The sequence below is a fragment of the Rattus rattus genome, chromosome 13, assembly GCF_011064425.1.
Source record: "Rattus rattus isolate New Zealand chromosome 13, Rrattus_CSIRO_v1, whole genome shotgun sequence".
Classification (NCBI taxonomy): domain Eukaryota; kingdom Metazoa; phylum Chordata; class Mammalia; order Rodentia; family Muridae; genus Rattus; species Rattus rattus.
Window position 1 is genome coordinate 7739987 of NC_046166.1, and position 14433 is coordinate 7754419.

The window sequence follows — 14433 nt, forward strand, 5'->3', positions numbered from 1 at the left end:
CCGGCCTTAGTGCCGGAGCTGATGGCTGCTCTCTGAGAGAAAGGAGCCCTGCTGCCTCTCTAGTCTGTCGGGAGACATTCTGTCATCAGAGGAGGACCCAGTGTCTCCAAGGGAAGACCAATCTCCAGGCAGTGGGGTACAGGGGGGACAGTGTGGGAGCCGGACTGCTGCCATACCTTCCTCCACACCCTGGCTAAAGGATCTGGAGTCTGTCATCAGCCCTGGCTCCCTGTCCTGACATGTATCTTATTAAGCCCACTGTATTAAAAATATAATGTCTGGGCTGGAGAGATGGCTCAGCGGTTAAGAGCACCCGATTACTCTTCCAGAGGTCCTGAGTTCAATTCCCAGCAACCACATGGTGGCTCACAACCATCTGTAAAGAGATCCGATGCACTCTTCTGGTGTGTCTGAAGACAGCTACAGTGTACTTATATATAAATGAATAAATCTTAAAAAAAAAAAAAAAAAAAAAAAAAAAGAAAAAAGGAAGGAAAAAAAAAAAAAAAAAAAAAAAAAAAAAGGGCTGGAGAGATGGCTCAGTGGTTAAGAGCACCACTGCTCTTCCAGAGGTCATGAGTTCAATTCCCAGCAACCACATGGTGGCTCACAACCATCTGTAAAGAGATCCGATGCCCTCTTCTGGTGTATCTGAAGACAGCTACAGTGTACTTATATATAATAAATAAATAAATCTTTAAAAAAAAAAAAAAAAAAAAAAAATATAATGTCAATGTATAATCAATATAAAAATTATTTAAAGCTTTTACATCCCCTTCTTTCATATTAAATATTCTAAATCGAGATTCTTACCTGGGACAAAGCACTGTTTCAAGTCCAGCAGTTGTGAGTGGCCCGTGGCTGCAGCACTGGGCCACACACTACCCAGATCTTGTTTCTGTCCCCCAGCTAGTGAGGGGTCTGCATCATTGTTTGATCCTCAGTTCTTTCCAGGAGCCGAGTGGTGTCTCCAGTCATAGACGTGATCGACTGGAAGACACTTCAGTACTCTGCATCCAAGCTGCAGCGAGGGGTGCTGGACTGGAAGCTGGATTTCCAATGGGAGCCCCTGAGGGAGCAGGAGCTGAAGGCCCTCCCATCCCCCATCAGCCCTGTCAGGTGAGGCCCTGCTGCAGCCTTCCCTTCCCTGAGCTCGCACTTGAACAGCAAGCTATTTCACTTGCGTGCCAGCTTCCTGAAGACAGGCACATTGGAAGGCTGGGTTGTGAAAAACAAACAAGTCAATAGTGTAGAAAAGCACTCAGCCAGCTACAGCACTGCTATCGGTGTGGTATCAGTGGAGTCCAGTGACGCTTTTCTAGAAACTTCCACGGATGCCCAGGGTAAGACTGTGGAAGAAGCTGAGCTGACCTTGCCCCTAGGTAACAGCAGATTCCCTGGTCACAGCAGATTCCCTGGTCACAGGACCCTGGGCAGTGAAAAGGAAGACTTAGCTGGCTAAATGTTGTGACATCATAATTCTCAAAACAGAACCAGCTTTGACAGTTGCTACTCCTATGTTTTGCTTTCTGAACAATTACTATATTTAAGTAGATTTTTAATTTGTTTTTTTTGTTGTTGTTGTTTTTTTTTGTTTTTTTTTTTTTTTTTGTTTTTTTTTTTTTTTTTTTTTTTTTTTTTTTTTTTTTTTTTTTTTTTTTTTTTTTTTTTTGTTGTTTTTTTTTTTTTTTTTTTTTTTTTTGAGCTGGGGACCAACCCAGGCCTTGCACTCGCTGAGGCAAGCGCTCTACAGCTGAGCTAAATCCCCAACCCCTTAATTTGTTTTTTTTTTTAGAAATTTTCAGCCGGGTAACAAGCCACTTTGAATTTAGCGTGTTAAACAACAGCTCTTCTCCAAGCTCACAGATTTTGTGGGTTGCGAACTCTGGAACGGTTCAGTCGGGCTGACTGGCTCTACTCTATTGTGCTCAGAACGCATACAGATTAAACCCCCAACATCACAGTGATGTAAACCCAGAGGAGCAAGCTCCTTAAACCACTTACTTCTCTGAGTGGCTGGGTGGCTAGTATAAATTCACAGCCCACGGTTGATAACCACAAAATCCTAAGTTCTCTGAAAAGTAAGTGTGTCCTCATACTGCAGGGGGCAGCAGAAGTGTGCCTGGGCTGACATGGCGTCAGGGCCCACTCTGAGAGCAGTTTCCTGCTACCTGAAGACCCCACTGAAGAGTGCAGCCCCCAGAGCTGAAAGGCAGTATGCCATGTATGCCCCAAACGTTCTGAATTAAAACACACACGGTTAAGATGCACACCAGGAGCCAGCTGTTGGCAGAGCACACCTGTCAGCCGAGGAACGGTCACGAGTCCAAGGCGAGCCTGTGCTGGCCACAGTGAAACTTTGTTTCAAAAAAACGAAACAAAGACTGACAAGCAAACAGCAACCAGAAAAACCAACAGCCCTATAAATTCCCGGGAGGAAGAGTGAGCTCAGGACAGTACAGCATAGTATTTAAAATATGGCGCGTACTGTGCCTGGCACTGTGTGCAACTTTGTATTTCAATCCTCACAAAGCTGAACTGCAAATTGATTTTGTTTGTTTGTTTGTTGTTTTGGGTTTTGTTGTTGTTGTTTTGTGGATGGTTATTTTATCCTAGTTAGAGGTGAGGAACTCAGGGAAGTAATGTGTCTCATTTAAAACCCCACAAATAACTAAATGACTGGGGGGAACACCCCGCCCCACCAAGTAATCGTTTCAATTCTGACTGGCAACATTCTTGTATGAATTAATATTTTAATGCCCTGAAGGCAGTGATTTTATTACTATAACACCATTTTCTTGTCCACTAAACAGAATGAATCTGAGCCACTTACATCCCAAGGCACATCCAGGACTTGGCTGTAATACAATCTGTTTGGAGTGTAAAAAGCCATGTGCAAAGGCTCTCTGGCTGTCTTGCTCCTTGTAATACTCTTGGGATTCTTTTTTTGTTTTTGTTTTGAATGACAGCTCTGGCTGTCTCAGAACTCATCATATAGACCAGACTGGCCTTGAACTCACAGAGGTCCAACTGTCTCTGCCTCCTGAGTGCTGGGATTAAAGACAAGCACCACCACGCCTCATCTGAGAACCGTCCTTCCTATCCCGATTTCCTTGCTCAGGGTTTCTCACTCTCTGCATGTGTGTCATGTGCATTACCCCAGTGAGGGTGGGGGCCTACCTACTTCCAGATTCCTGCCGGACTCATCTTCCAGTTGGGGAGGGAACAGATGACAAAGGAAAAAAAAGAAGGAAAGGGGAAGGAAAGAAGAGAGGAGAGGGGAGGGAGGAGGGGAGGGAGGGGGGGGGAGGGGAGGGAGGGGGGAGGGAGGGAGAGAGCTTGTATGTGTTACTTTCCTCTTCCCTTTGAAGAAATAACTGACAGGCAACTGGTTTACTCTATGGCTCCTGTCACAGCAGAAAGGCACCACAGGAGGAAGGAGTGGCCCATCAATTCTGCAGGTGCCTATGGTGGCAGTGGCCTGTTCACACTGGTCAGACAGGAAGCCAGACCAGAGCCTGAGTGTAGCCTTCAAAGGCTCACCACTGCCTAAGGGTGAGCCCAGAGTCACCTGTCTAAATCAATGGACCTGCGTCCAGGAAGCCCCACCCCAGTCCTGTTTCTGTGTTTGGGATGGAACTACAGCTTCCTATCTGGCTTCTCTGTGCAGGAGCCCTGTGGTACCCCAAGAGGTGGTGGCTGTGGACAGACATTACTTCCAAAACACCGGAGCTTATGATCCCCTTCTGTCACTGGGGGGTAGTGAAAATCTCGAGATGTCCTTCAAGGTAGGTCCTATGTCAATGGAGGATGTGGGTGGTGTCTCTGGAGCCATGTATGTAGTGTGGAGGCAGGTATTGGGGGTAACGTTGTGGGAAAATTATATAAAGCCATTGCAGCATGATATGTCAACCCCCCCTTCTCCCTCAGGCCATGTCTCTTCTGACCTACCTTAATTTTACTCAGCCTCCCCTGTGAGCTTGACCTTCAAAACCCTCTTCAGGAGAGTTTACCATCACCCTTTCCTCTTGGTGCAGAGAACTCAGGGCTTTTGGTACATTCTCTGTTTGTGGCACCCTTAGTATCTAGGGCAGCGGTTCTGAACGTGATGGATTATGACCTTTTCACAGTGGTCGCCTAAGACCTTAGAAAACACGCATCAAGATTAATAACAGTAGCAAGATGACAGCTGTGAAGTAGTAATGAAGACAGTTTTATGGTTAGGGGTCACCACAACATGAGGGACTGTATTAAGGGTTGCAGCATTAAGAAGGTTGAGGAGATCATTTACAGCACCCACCAGGCAAGTGTGAAACTGGTACTGAGTAGTTACATCCAAAGACTGAGAGACCTGTTGGGTGTAGCTCAGCCTCTCCGTCCTGTGAACCATGCTGGATCGAGACAGCCACCACTTTCACTGTCTGTTCCACACTATCCTAGCCTGTGCTTGCTGTTCACATGACTGTGCAAAACCCAGCCCAGCAAAGACGTCCATCCCATAATACTGGCAGACCAATCTAATGTGGGCGTGGGGATTTCATCAGGCTTGCAAGACAGCCACATGTTTGCAGCTTCTCTAACACATGACAAATGTCCGCAGGACCCTTTGAGTTCTCTGAGGTATCTTGGGGCATGGGTTTTAAGAACCCCATGCCTAGCGTGTTCTCGAACCAAGGCCTACCCCAGCACTACTCGACTGTAATTTCTATCATGAACTGTAGAATGAAGGCTTCTTGTCCCATGAGCAGTGGGGGAGCTGGGAGAAGCTTCTGGAAGGAGTGAAGACCACCAAGGGGGGAGGGGTGTGCTTTCATCTCTGGTGTCTTCACATCTGGAGGCAGCAGTGGCTTTTAGAAGCTCCCTAGCCACTGCAGACCGTCGATGCTCGCACTGACACAGCACTGAGAACGTAAGCCTGCGGGATTAAAAAACACACATGTGCGGGTCATTCGTGTTAAGAGAGAATGCCAAATCTGTAGCTTTATTCACCGAACATATAACCCAAGTTCACCGGGTGGAAAATTCCAGGAAGCTCAGTGGGAAAACCCGGCTTAAGGCTTCAGGAACAAAAGACCAAACACATGCCCCAAATTTTCTGGGGAGAAATCCAGAAAGACCAGCCTAAGTCCCAGGAACAAAGACTGAGAACAAAAGACAGGGACAATGGACCGGCGCCCAGGTGTATGCCCAGGTGTGTTCCTTTGTTAGGAACAAAGGCTTCTATAAGCATCTGCAGGGCTCAGCAGGGGTCAAACACTGCAGGGGACCCAGGAGGGTCAGACAGCAGACGTATTTTCCCGAGGAAGCATTCCCTGGTAGGTGGAGTGCTGACCCCTGAACTGCTTTGGATACTGACTCTGTGCTTATCTCCAGGTGGTATGTTCAGGAAGTTGATAGGTGTTGGCCATTGCCCCTCAGTGCCAGTCTAGGACAACTGCCCTTTGCTGTCCCACCTTCCTGCCCAAACTCTCAGATCTGGGAAGCACGCTCTGAGCATTTGGAATAGTCACTCTGGCTTTTGTCTTGCCCGTATTCTTCCAGCGGCTCTCAGACAGGGAGGTGGGTAGGAGAAAGCCACTCACCTTCTCCTTCTGTGACAGGCCTGGCTCTGCGGTGGCTCTGTTGAAATCCTTCCCTGCTCTCGAGTTGGACACCTCTACCAAAGCCAAGATGCCAGCCTCAGGACTGACCCCGAGGTCATCTTGAAGAACAAGATCCGCATTGCGGAGACCTGGCTGTCATCCTTCAAAGAAACCTTCTACAGGCACATCCCAGAGGCCTTTGCCCTGAGCAAGGTAAGGCGGGACCGGTAGGGATCTTTGGCCAACATAAGGCCACCAGCTTAAGGTCAGCCAATAAGGTCCCTTATTCTTGGCTTGAGCTTCCCTGAGTTGGCCCTCTGGAACGACCCTTCTCTCTATTGGGACTGTCCTATGTCCCTGCCAGAGCCTTCCTGGAGCATCACAGTTGACCTCGGCCTGGAATTCCCAGACTGTTACAGGATGCTCTGCCCCAGATGCAGCCATTCACTACAAAGCCCTAGGGGAGGCGGGCCCAGAAAAGGGCTGTGTCATGTCTCTGAGGGCCCTTTCATCCTGAGTGGTGCTCAGAGGTAAGGGAATATTGGAGACAAAAAAAAAAAAAAAAAAAATCTGAGTATAAAAATAAGTATGGACCTCAAAAAAGCCACAAAAAGGAGAGCTTTTAATCATGTGATCAAACGCCCCTCAGTGTGCTCTATGAGATGGTCAGTTACTGTGGAATGACATACCCATGCTGTCTACTGTCACAGGCTGCCATGACACGATACACTGCAAGTGAGGGCCCAAGGGACCAGCATAGTCAGGAAACCTCTCCCACCAGCCCCTCACCAGCCCACTGCTGGCTAGCACAGAGGAAGGCAGGGTCCTCAGAAAGACACACCCAGGCCCCCAGCATTCAGGGAAAGTCAGAGAAGGTGGGGCCATGAAGGAGTCCCAGTACCCGTTTTTCTTGAAGTCCTTAGGATTTTGTTCTTCTTTTTTTCTTTTTTTTTTTTTAAATCCAAATGCACCCTCTTCCTTCTGTAGAGCAGACGGCCTCCAGACAATTCTCAGAACTCCTTGAACTTGTATCTGTGGTCTTTTTTTTTTTTTTCCTTTTCTTTTTTTCGGAGCTGGGGACCGAACCCAGGGCCTTGCGCTTGCTAGGCAAGCGCTCTACCACTGAGCCAAATCCCCAACCATCTGTGGTCTTTTTAATGGGAGAGGACCCACCAAATTTCAACTCAGACCCAAGCTTGACGTAGCTAGAGTTCCCTCTGGGTCCCCATGAGTGAGTCCACGTGTCACCCGGAGTAGTACCAGCTCCTTTTACACACGGGAGGGACCCCATGACTGTAGCTTCTCCTGGCTTGGGTTAGTAGAGAATTGAAGATAAAAGGGCAGTTCTCACCAGGACTCCACTTAATCCTAAATCCAGACACCCCAGAAGTCTGATTTAACTATGGCTGCCTGGGATCACTCAGACACCAGAGGAGGGGTTGGAGGAAGATCCTGAAACCGCCGAGGGCTGAGCTAAAGAATTTTAGAGTTTACCCTGTTGACAGTGGAAGAAGTTGTCCTTCTGTGGAGTTCTACAGAGTACCACAGCTGTGGCTTCTATTCTGGCCTTCCTTTAGGCTAGAGTATGTATCTTTTTTTAATCCCTTGTGTGGTGGGTGCCAATTTAGTATTTTCTCTTTGCTTTCACATGACCCCTGCTTAATGTCAATGCAGATTTCATTTACAAAGGACCCATAAAGAAAAAGAATTAAATACTTCCAGGCTTCTGATGTCCCTGGGCCAAGCTTCCATTAGACAGGCCCATTCAGAACACAGCGTGTTGGATGTCGGCAGCCCAACAGCACATAAAGTATAAAGTATTTACAACCTATTGGGCCCTTTCAGAAAACCAGAGATCACCAACGTGGGACCCTGGCATGGCTATCGCCTCTCCCCACCCGTATACACACACACACACACACACACACACACACACACACACACACACACACGCACGCACGCACGCACGCACGCACACACACACACTTGTGTGCGCGTGCAGTGTGAATTTGGGGGTGGAACAAATCTTCTCGCCCTTACTCCCATGCCCTTCTCTGCCTGCAGGTTGCAAAGCCAGACTGTACGGAGCGCCTGAAGCTGCAAAGGAGGCTGGGATGCCGCACGTTCCACTGGTTTCTGGCCAATGTCTACCCTGAGCTGTACCCATCCGAGCACAGGCCCAGGTTCTCTGGAAAGGCAAGGCGTGGCCCGGGACGGGGGTGGGGGTGGTGGGGGTGGGGGGTCACTTGCCAAGACAGGGTCATTCATCCTCTACACTGGACAACCAGTTATAGACTCAGCAGGGTCTCAGGGGCTTTTGGACCCCGCCTCCCCGCCACGCCCCCCCCCCGCCCCTGCCGCCCGCCCAGCCCTCACCCCCTCCCCCACCAGCCTGAGGAAGGCAGCCATGTTTCCCTATAATCCATGCAACTCCAGGGCCTGGCTCCTTCATGAGGCTTCTGTCTTAGGTGCCTTGGGCTTAACTCATCTCACTGTGATTGAACCATGCACACTGGGATAGGTCTAGAGAAGACAGGGAGTTAGAACCTGTTAAAAAGCATCCTCACAGTGGAGGTCAGATTCACATCTATGTGGACGTCCATTTTCAGCTCCACAGCACTGGACTTGGCCTCTGTGCAGACTGCCGAGCAGAAGGTGACCTCCTGGGATGCCCCATGACACTGGCTCCTTGCAGTAACAACCGGCAGCAACAGGTGGGTGACGATACTTCTCGGGATGGATAGCATCCCAGCTTATAAGTAGGTGCTGTTTCCTAGGGTGCCCTTCAATTCCCTTCAAAGTAGCTCTTTGCTGTGGCCCCGTGTCCCTTGATAGGCCATGGCTCCCACTGTGATGACTTGTCATAGCATCCTCACCTTAGACTGGACCGGCATTAAATGGAGCATCTCATTTAGAAGGAACGAAGGGGCCACTTATGTATCCCTTGCATCTGCCATAAGAGGAAACTGTGTCATAGAACCACCAGCCCACGAATGCCCACCTCAGATCCTCCAGCATTGAGGAAAGGTCCAAGAGTCGGCACAGAAAAGAAGTGGTAAGGCCAGGGGAGAACCTAGATTCAAGTGGACCCTTTAGCCATTTGGAAGAATAGCGTGCTCCTTACAGTGTGTTGTACGACCTTTAATAACTGTCCAAGGTGACAGAAAGCTGTCCATCCTGGCTGAGAGGTCATGGGTCCACCTTGTCTCACAGCTTGAATCACTTCTCAGTGTAGCCCAGCCCAGATCTGATTCAGTCTGAGATAGGGCTTCTCTGCATTGAGCCCTCACGCTCCAAAGCTGCCTAATGAGTTAACTGAGAGTCCGGGAGCCTGGGGTGAGGGAGGAAACGTCTCCTCGGGAAGTTCGGGGCCCAGCCTTGCAGTGCAAGCCTAGGACATCTCTATGGGAAGCTGGACCCAACCTTCCAGTTGGAGCCTCGAGGGCTAGGCACAGGCTCAGAGCCTGGAGGGTACACAGGGAAGAGGTTGGCTCAGGATTCTCTTGGTCTCTTACATCTTTTTGCCATTTTCCCCTAAAACACCAGTGGGCATTCATACCAGATACATTAGTAAGTTTTTGCACCTCTATGACCTAGATACCTGACAGAAACATGGGAGATAAGATGATTTTTGTGTTTGTCTTTTGTTTTTTAAGCTCACTGTCTCAAGAGGATTTCAGTTCCTCTTGAAACAAGAGGGAAAGGCGTGGCAGTGGGGGTGGCAGTGGGAGTGGCTTGTCTCTGGTGACGTAAGTATGAGGTATTTGGTAGCTTGTTCACGTGGTACAGAGTAGGCAGCAGATAAAGGAAGCCAAGACCAGAGCTTGCCTCTAGAGATCGGCTTCCACCAGTTAGGCCCCACCTCCTCAGGCTGCCCAGCCTCCAAATCAGGGCTACAGGCTGAGGAACCAATCACGTGAAGCACGGGCCCAAGGGGGCGGGTACTTCACATTCAAACAGTAACACTAGACACAAGAGATGAAGACGTAAAAGCCACGTGAGGAAGCCACATGTTAGGCTGACAACTGTCCAAGCCCTACTGCCGTCTAGAGCCAAGTTTGAATCAAGTTCCCGCTGGCTAGCTGTGTGATCTTGGTGGGCAATACTGGAAAATAAGGAAGCTGACCACCCTTCCCCCCCTGACCTGGGAGGAAAACCTAAATATATGCCCGACAAAATATGAAATGCCCCTTTCCATGCACAGGTCGAGTTTACAGGAAAGAGAGGGAAATATCCGAGAATTAAAACTCAAGGGGCGACTGCAAACTTGCCATTCGTGTGAGCTAGGCTTCCCTGATGAGTGACAGGGATCGGTGGCCACCAACCTCGGGAGTTCTGGAGCGTGGCCTCAGGCAGGGAGAAGGAAGCTTCAGCTCATGAGCGATGAAGCTGGAGAGAGACTTCATGTCACGCAGCTTTGACCGTCTCGGGTTAGTCTGTCCTGGCGAAGCTGCACTAATACCTCTCGCATGACCACAAGGAGGCAGCAGGGACGTCATCTGCCACTACAGATGGGAGCTTGAGTAGGAAACAACTTACTCTCCCTTTGCCCACAAGCTTGCTTCTGAGACGCGATTAAGGTCCAAATTTATGCTAACTGTGTTTTTGGAATTATCAAGCAAGGTAGGCCATTGTATTTAATTTGCAAATTAGCAGGGCCTGATGCAGATGGAAGATGTGATGTCTCTAATTCAACATTATTAAGAATTTGGGGGCAGTGGTGTTGTAGTAAATAATATAGATAAAACTGAGACGCCAACCCATGCTGTGGCCGGCACCATAGGGCTACACCCCATCTCAGTTAGTCAGACTAGGCACTCTCTGGCCCAGAGCTCTCAAAACATCACCGCGATGGAGGCAGAGAAGGACGACCCAGACCCATGTGGCTTTAAATGGCCACAGGGAGCTCTGAATATTCCATAAGGGATGGATTTTTATAGGACAGTTTGTCTTATCTAGGTGAGCGGTTTCTATCAGTATCAATTGGTTGTAAGTGTACTGTATGGACGTTTTGTGGAGTGAGAATTTACTGATATAAATCCGATTGATAAATTACAAGCTTCGAGAGTTTTGATTTTTAACGAGTTCCTGGGAGGGTGGATGGCTGGCTGGGGCTGGCATGGCAGTGACCCGAGCGATGAGAACTAGAAGAGCAGTCGCTTCTGGGGCTAGCCATGGTGGCGACTTAGCTGGTGGCAGCATGGGATGGAAATTGGGAACTTAGCGAGTCGCGTGGGGACCTTTCGAGATGTCCACAGTTAACATAAAAAGAAGTTCCAGACTGTGTGACTCTGCCCCCGGGATCTTCAACCAATAGGGTTCACAGGGGCAGTGGGAGCAGAGGGCTTTGAGGCATTCAGAAGCCCCATGAGTGCACACGGTCAGGGATCACACTAGGACCAGCTGCCCGGAGACTGAATAACTTAACTTGGGGTGATTCAAGGCTTGAATAATTTGAGGAGGTAGAAACATCCTGGATGGGCAAAAGTCATTGGCTGAAGGCTTGGGGTACTGAAATGCCTCATTAGCATGGGGAAGTATTTCAGGAATCTCAGGTGCTAGCTGAAGGTTAGGAAGTTGATCCTGTAATTTAACTGAGGTTACCTGACTGAGTGTGGGGGTCAGGGGAGAGGAAGGGGAGTTGAATTTCCCAAAAAAGAACAGAGGAGAAGCCCTACTAACGAAGGGAATCTTCCATTACTCGAGGAGCCTCAGAAGACTGTCTGCTCAACGGTAAACTTTGACCCTGATTAGCAGAGTTTTCCCACAGACTGCATCCGGCAGGAACAAATAGAAGATGGGGTTGCCAAAACATGTCATCCAATTGGTCAGCGCAGGTCCCTCGCAGTTAAAGCCCCCTCTGTAAAGGTTCACACACTCCAGCTCGATAAAACCCCAGAGGCCATGGAACCACAATGGAGATGGGTGGTGCGGGGGGCGTGATCCACAGACACCACAAACAGCAGGGAAATTGGTCAGGGGCAGGTAAGACGTCTCCAGAAGGAAATCAGCCTCGGTCTCAGAGAGATCCCTCATCTGGCCTTCCAGCCATGTGCACCCAGCAGTGGCAGCTTTTAAAACAGCCTTACCCGCATACGGGAAACAGGAGCACACCAGGGTGTGGAAACAGAATCCCGAGAAAGGCCAGGATGCCTTTCTTAGTTCCTGAGAACCCAGGCAGAGTCTTGTTGCTGCCCCTGTAGTATCTGAAAATGGGTCTCCAGAACGCGGCTCTTCTGTGTGTTCGTCCCCCAGCCCTGGCTCTGCACAGGGTATCCTTTTGGCTATGCTAACCGCCATCCCCTCTGCCCAGAACCTGGAGCACACCAGCAGGAAGGAGATTCTCTTCGGCAGCCCACAGCGCCTGTGCTTCGATGTCAGAGGAGAGCAGGTGATTCTGCAGAACTGCACCGAGGAAGGCCCTGCCATCCATCAACAGCACTGGGACTTCCAGGAGGTGAGTCCCATTCCGGAAATGCAGGCTGACCACAACAAACTTCCGGTCAGCTAGAATGTCTGGGCAGACCCTGTTAGCATGGCATCCTGGGCTCTCCCAAGACCTCAGGCACTCTCCACACTGGTACTTCTGCTGTTGTGCTTAGTGGCTTAACTGTGGGGTCTCTGGTCCCCAGCCTCAAGAGATATCCTGATTTGTCCCCCATACCATTACAGATTATTAGCTTGGTTGTTACAGAAACAACCCACTCAGTTGTGTACATTTAGGAGTGACACATCTAAAATTTAAAAAACCACACACACACACACACACACACACACACACACACACACTGCATTATTTCACATTATGTATTTTTATACACAGTTAGAGTCTTAGAAACATCAAGTGAGCAGTGGTTATCTGTGGCTGAGGAAGGAAGAATTATTGTTTAATGAGAAGAGAATATTTTTACAATGAGAAAGTTATGGTAAACAAGCATATTTAACATTTGTAAACTTTGGGATTGAAAATACTTAAAAAATAACAAGTGTTAGTATGGCTTTTATCACAATAAAAAGAAAGGAAAAAAGCAATGAAGTACTAATTTTTGCCTCAACATGAAAAAAACCTGGAAAACATGCAAAAGGAAAGAGGCTAGTTATAAAGAACAATTGTATCATATGAATTTATATTGTACAACTATACAATGTGTAGAATGGAGAAATTCACTGATTAGTTATGGATCAGTTAAGGATGATAAGGAGGATAATCTGCTCCTTGTTTGAGCATGTGAAAGACAGCTGTCTTTTTATGAGTTAATTTTATTAATAACCAATTATAAGTCATCATGCCATGTGAAGGACACACAAGGAATCTTTACCGGTCCTGTTTGATCCTCTTGAACCTTTCTAGTTTCCCAGGGGTCTCCCTCTGTCATGTCTGATCCATACCCTCTGGAAGGGGTCCAGAGCCTATCCTCCTTTCCTGTCAACACAAACGCGGAGCTTTTCTCCCAAAACGGCAGATCCTTGAGCCAGTAACTGGAAAAACCTACAGCTTGACCTCTCTCCTAGAATAATAATAATATAACCATAAAACTCAAAATCACACCCATTCTGGTAATTAAAACTATTCAAAGCAAAAACAGCAAACTAAACACTTGTTGTGCAAGCCTATTTCCAGACTTTCTCTGTTTAAATTTCAAGGCCTCTATTCTACTGTCTGAGATAAGCTAGGCACCCTATCCCCGGCTTTCGATCTAATTTTTTAAAGATCGAATGCCTCAATATTTTAATATCTATAATTAAATTCCCTTCTGCTTATTGTAGAAACCTATTTTCAGGCTTTTTCTCATCTGTCGTGCCATGAATATTTAATCTAGAATTCCTGTGGAGGCCACGTTCAAAGAATTTGAGTAATCCTGAAGACTTCTTTAAATCTTTCCATTTCTTCATTCAATCTCCCTTCTTTCCTTTATCTGTTTGTTGGAGGCCGCAACTGCTCTGTTTTCCTCCACGTCACAACAGGGGATCCTAATGTCCATAGCTGAGACACCACAGAGTCTCTAAGGTTCCCGAGCTAGAGCCACCACGTGACTCACTCCTCTCACCGAGAAACCAACTTTCGCCTCTTTCTAGACCTGGATCACTGTGTGTGATCAATCCAAGGATCGCTAAAAGAATGGTGGATTCTCGCCTACCACATGTACGCCATCTGCTGTGTGTAGTTTTAAAAACACACTACCACCTTTGCCCGGGATCCCGGCCCTCACCCTGGTGGCTCCCAACTGCCTTTTGTTCCACCTTGCTTAGCTCCAGGTTCGTCCACTGACAGCTCTAACTCAGCTTCCTTTTCTACCTGCCTTTGCCCCAGAGGGGTTGAGTTACCAGCCCACTCCTGAGACCCTGGAGCTTTATTACTTTAGAACTTGCCTGCTAGGCACAATTGCTGGGCGCAGATAACTGGAAAGGCGTCGCCCCACCCCACCGCCCTAAACTTAGTGGCTTGTATCAGCTAGCTTCTGCCAACATCCTTAGCCATCCGCTGCTAGCGGAGGCCACAGGTCCTAGCTGAACCAGAGCGAGGCCTTACATGATTGCTGTGTCTTTTTCCCTCTGAAGCATGGCAGAAAAGACTCTCTCCTTCCCTGTGTCTCCTTTTCATCCTGGGACCCGGAAGTCCCACCTGTACCTTCTGCCCAGCAATTGGCTCCGGTCTTTATTGACAAGTCAAGAACCAATTAGGGAACTAGACCTTAGTATCAGAACCTCCCCTTACACATGGCCACAGAAAGGAGACTGCTGATTCTCTGGCCTGAAGGAGACCAGGAGGGCGAATGACCGCTAATGTTGTGATGTCTTTTGGCAGTGATGGAAATATTCTGGAATATACTAGAGACAACTAGGCTGTGTA

The 14433-nt window shown here is 48.4% G+C and overlaps 1 protein-coding gene across 1 annotated transcript in view; it reads left to right on the forward strand.

Annotated features, from left to right (window-relative positions):
• Positions 1-14433, forward strand: part of Galnt15 (polypeptide N-acetylgalactosaminyltransferase 15) — a 32608-nt gene that overhangs the window by 17210 nt on the left and 965 nt on the right. Inside the window, exons 4-9 of the mRNA XM_032918987.1 lie at positions 955-1119; positions 3671-3788; positions 5601-5795; positions 7647-7778; positions 8192-8296; positions 11896-12039. Of these exons, the coding sequence (XP_032774878.1) occupies positions 955-1119; positions 3671-3788; positions 5601-5795; positions 7647-7778; positions 8192-8296; positions 11896-12039 (859 nt within the window). The remainder of the gene's footprint in view (positions 1-954; positions 1120-3670; positions 3789-5600; positions 5796-7646; positions 7779-8191; positions 8297-11895; positions 12040-14433) is intronic.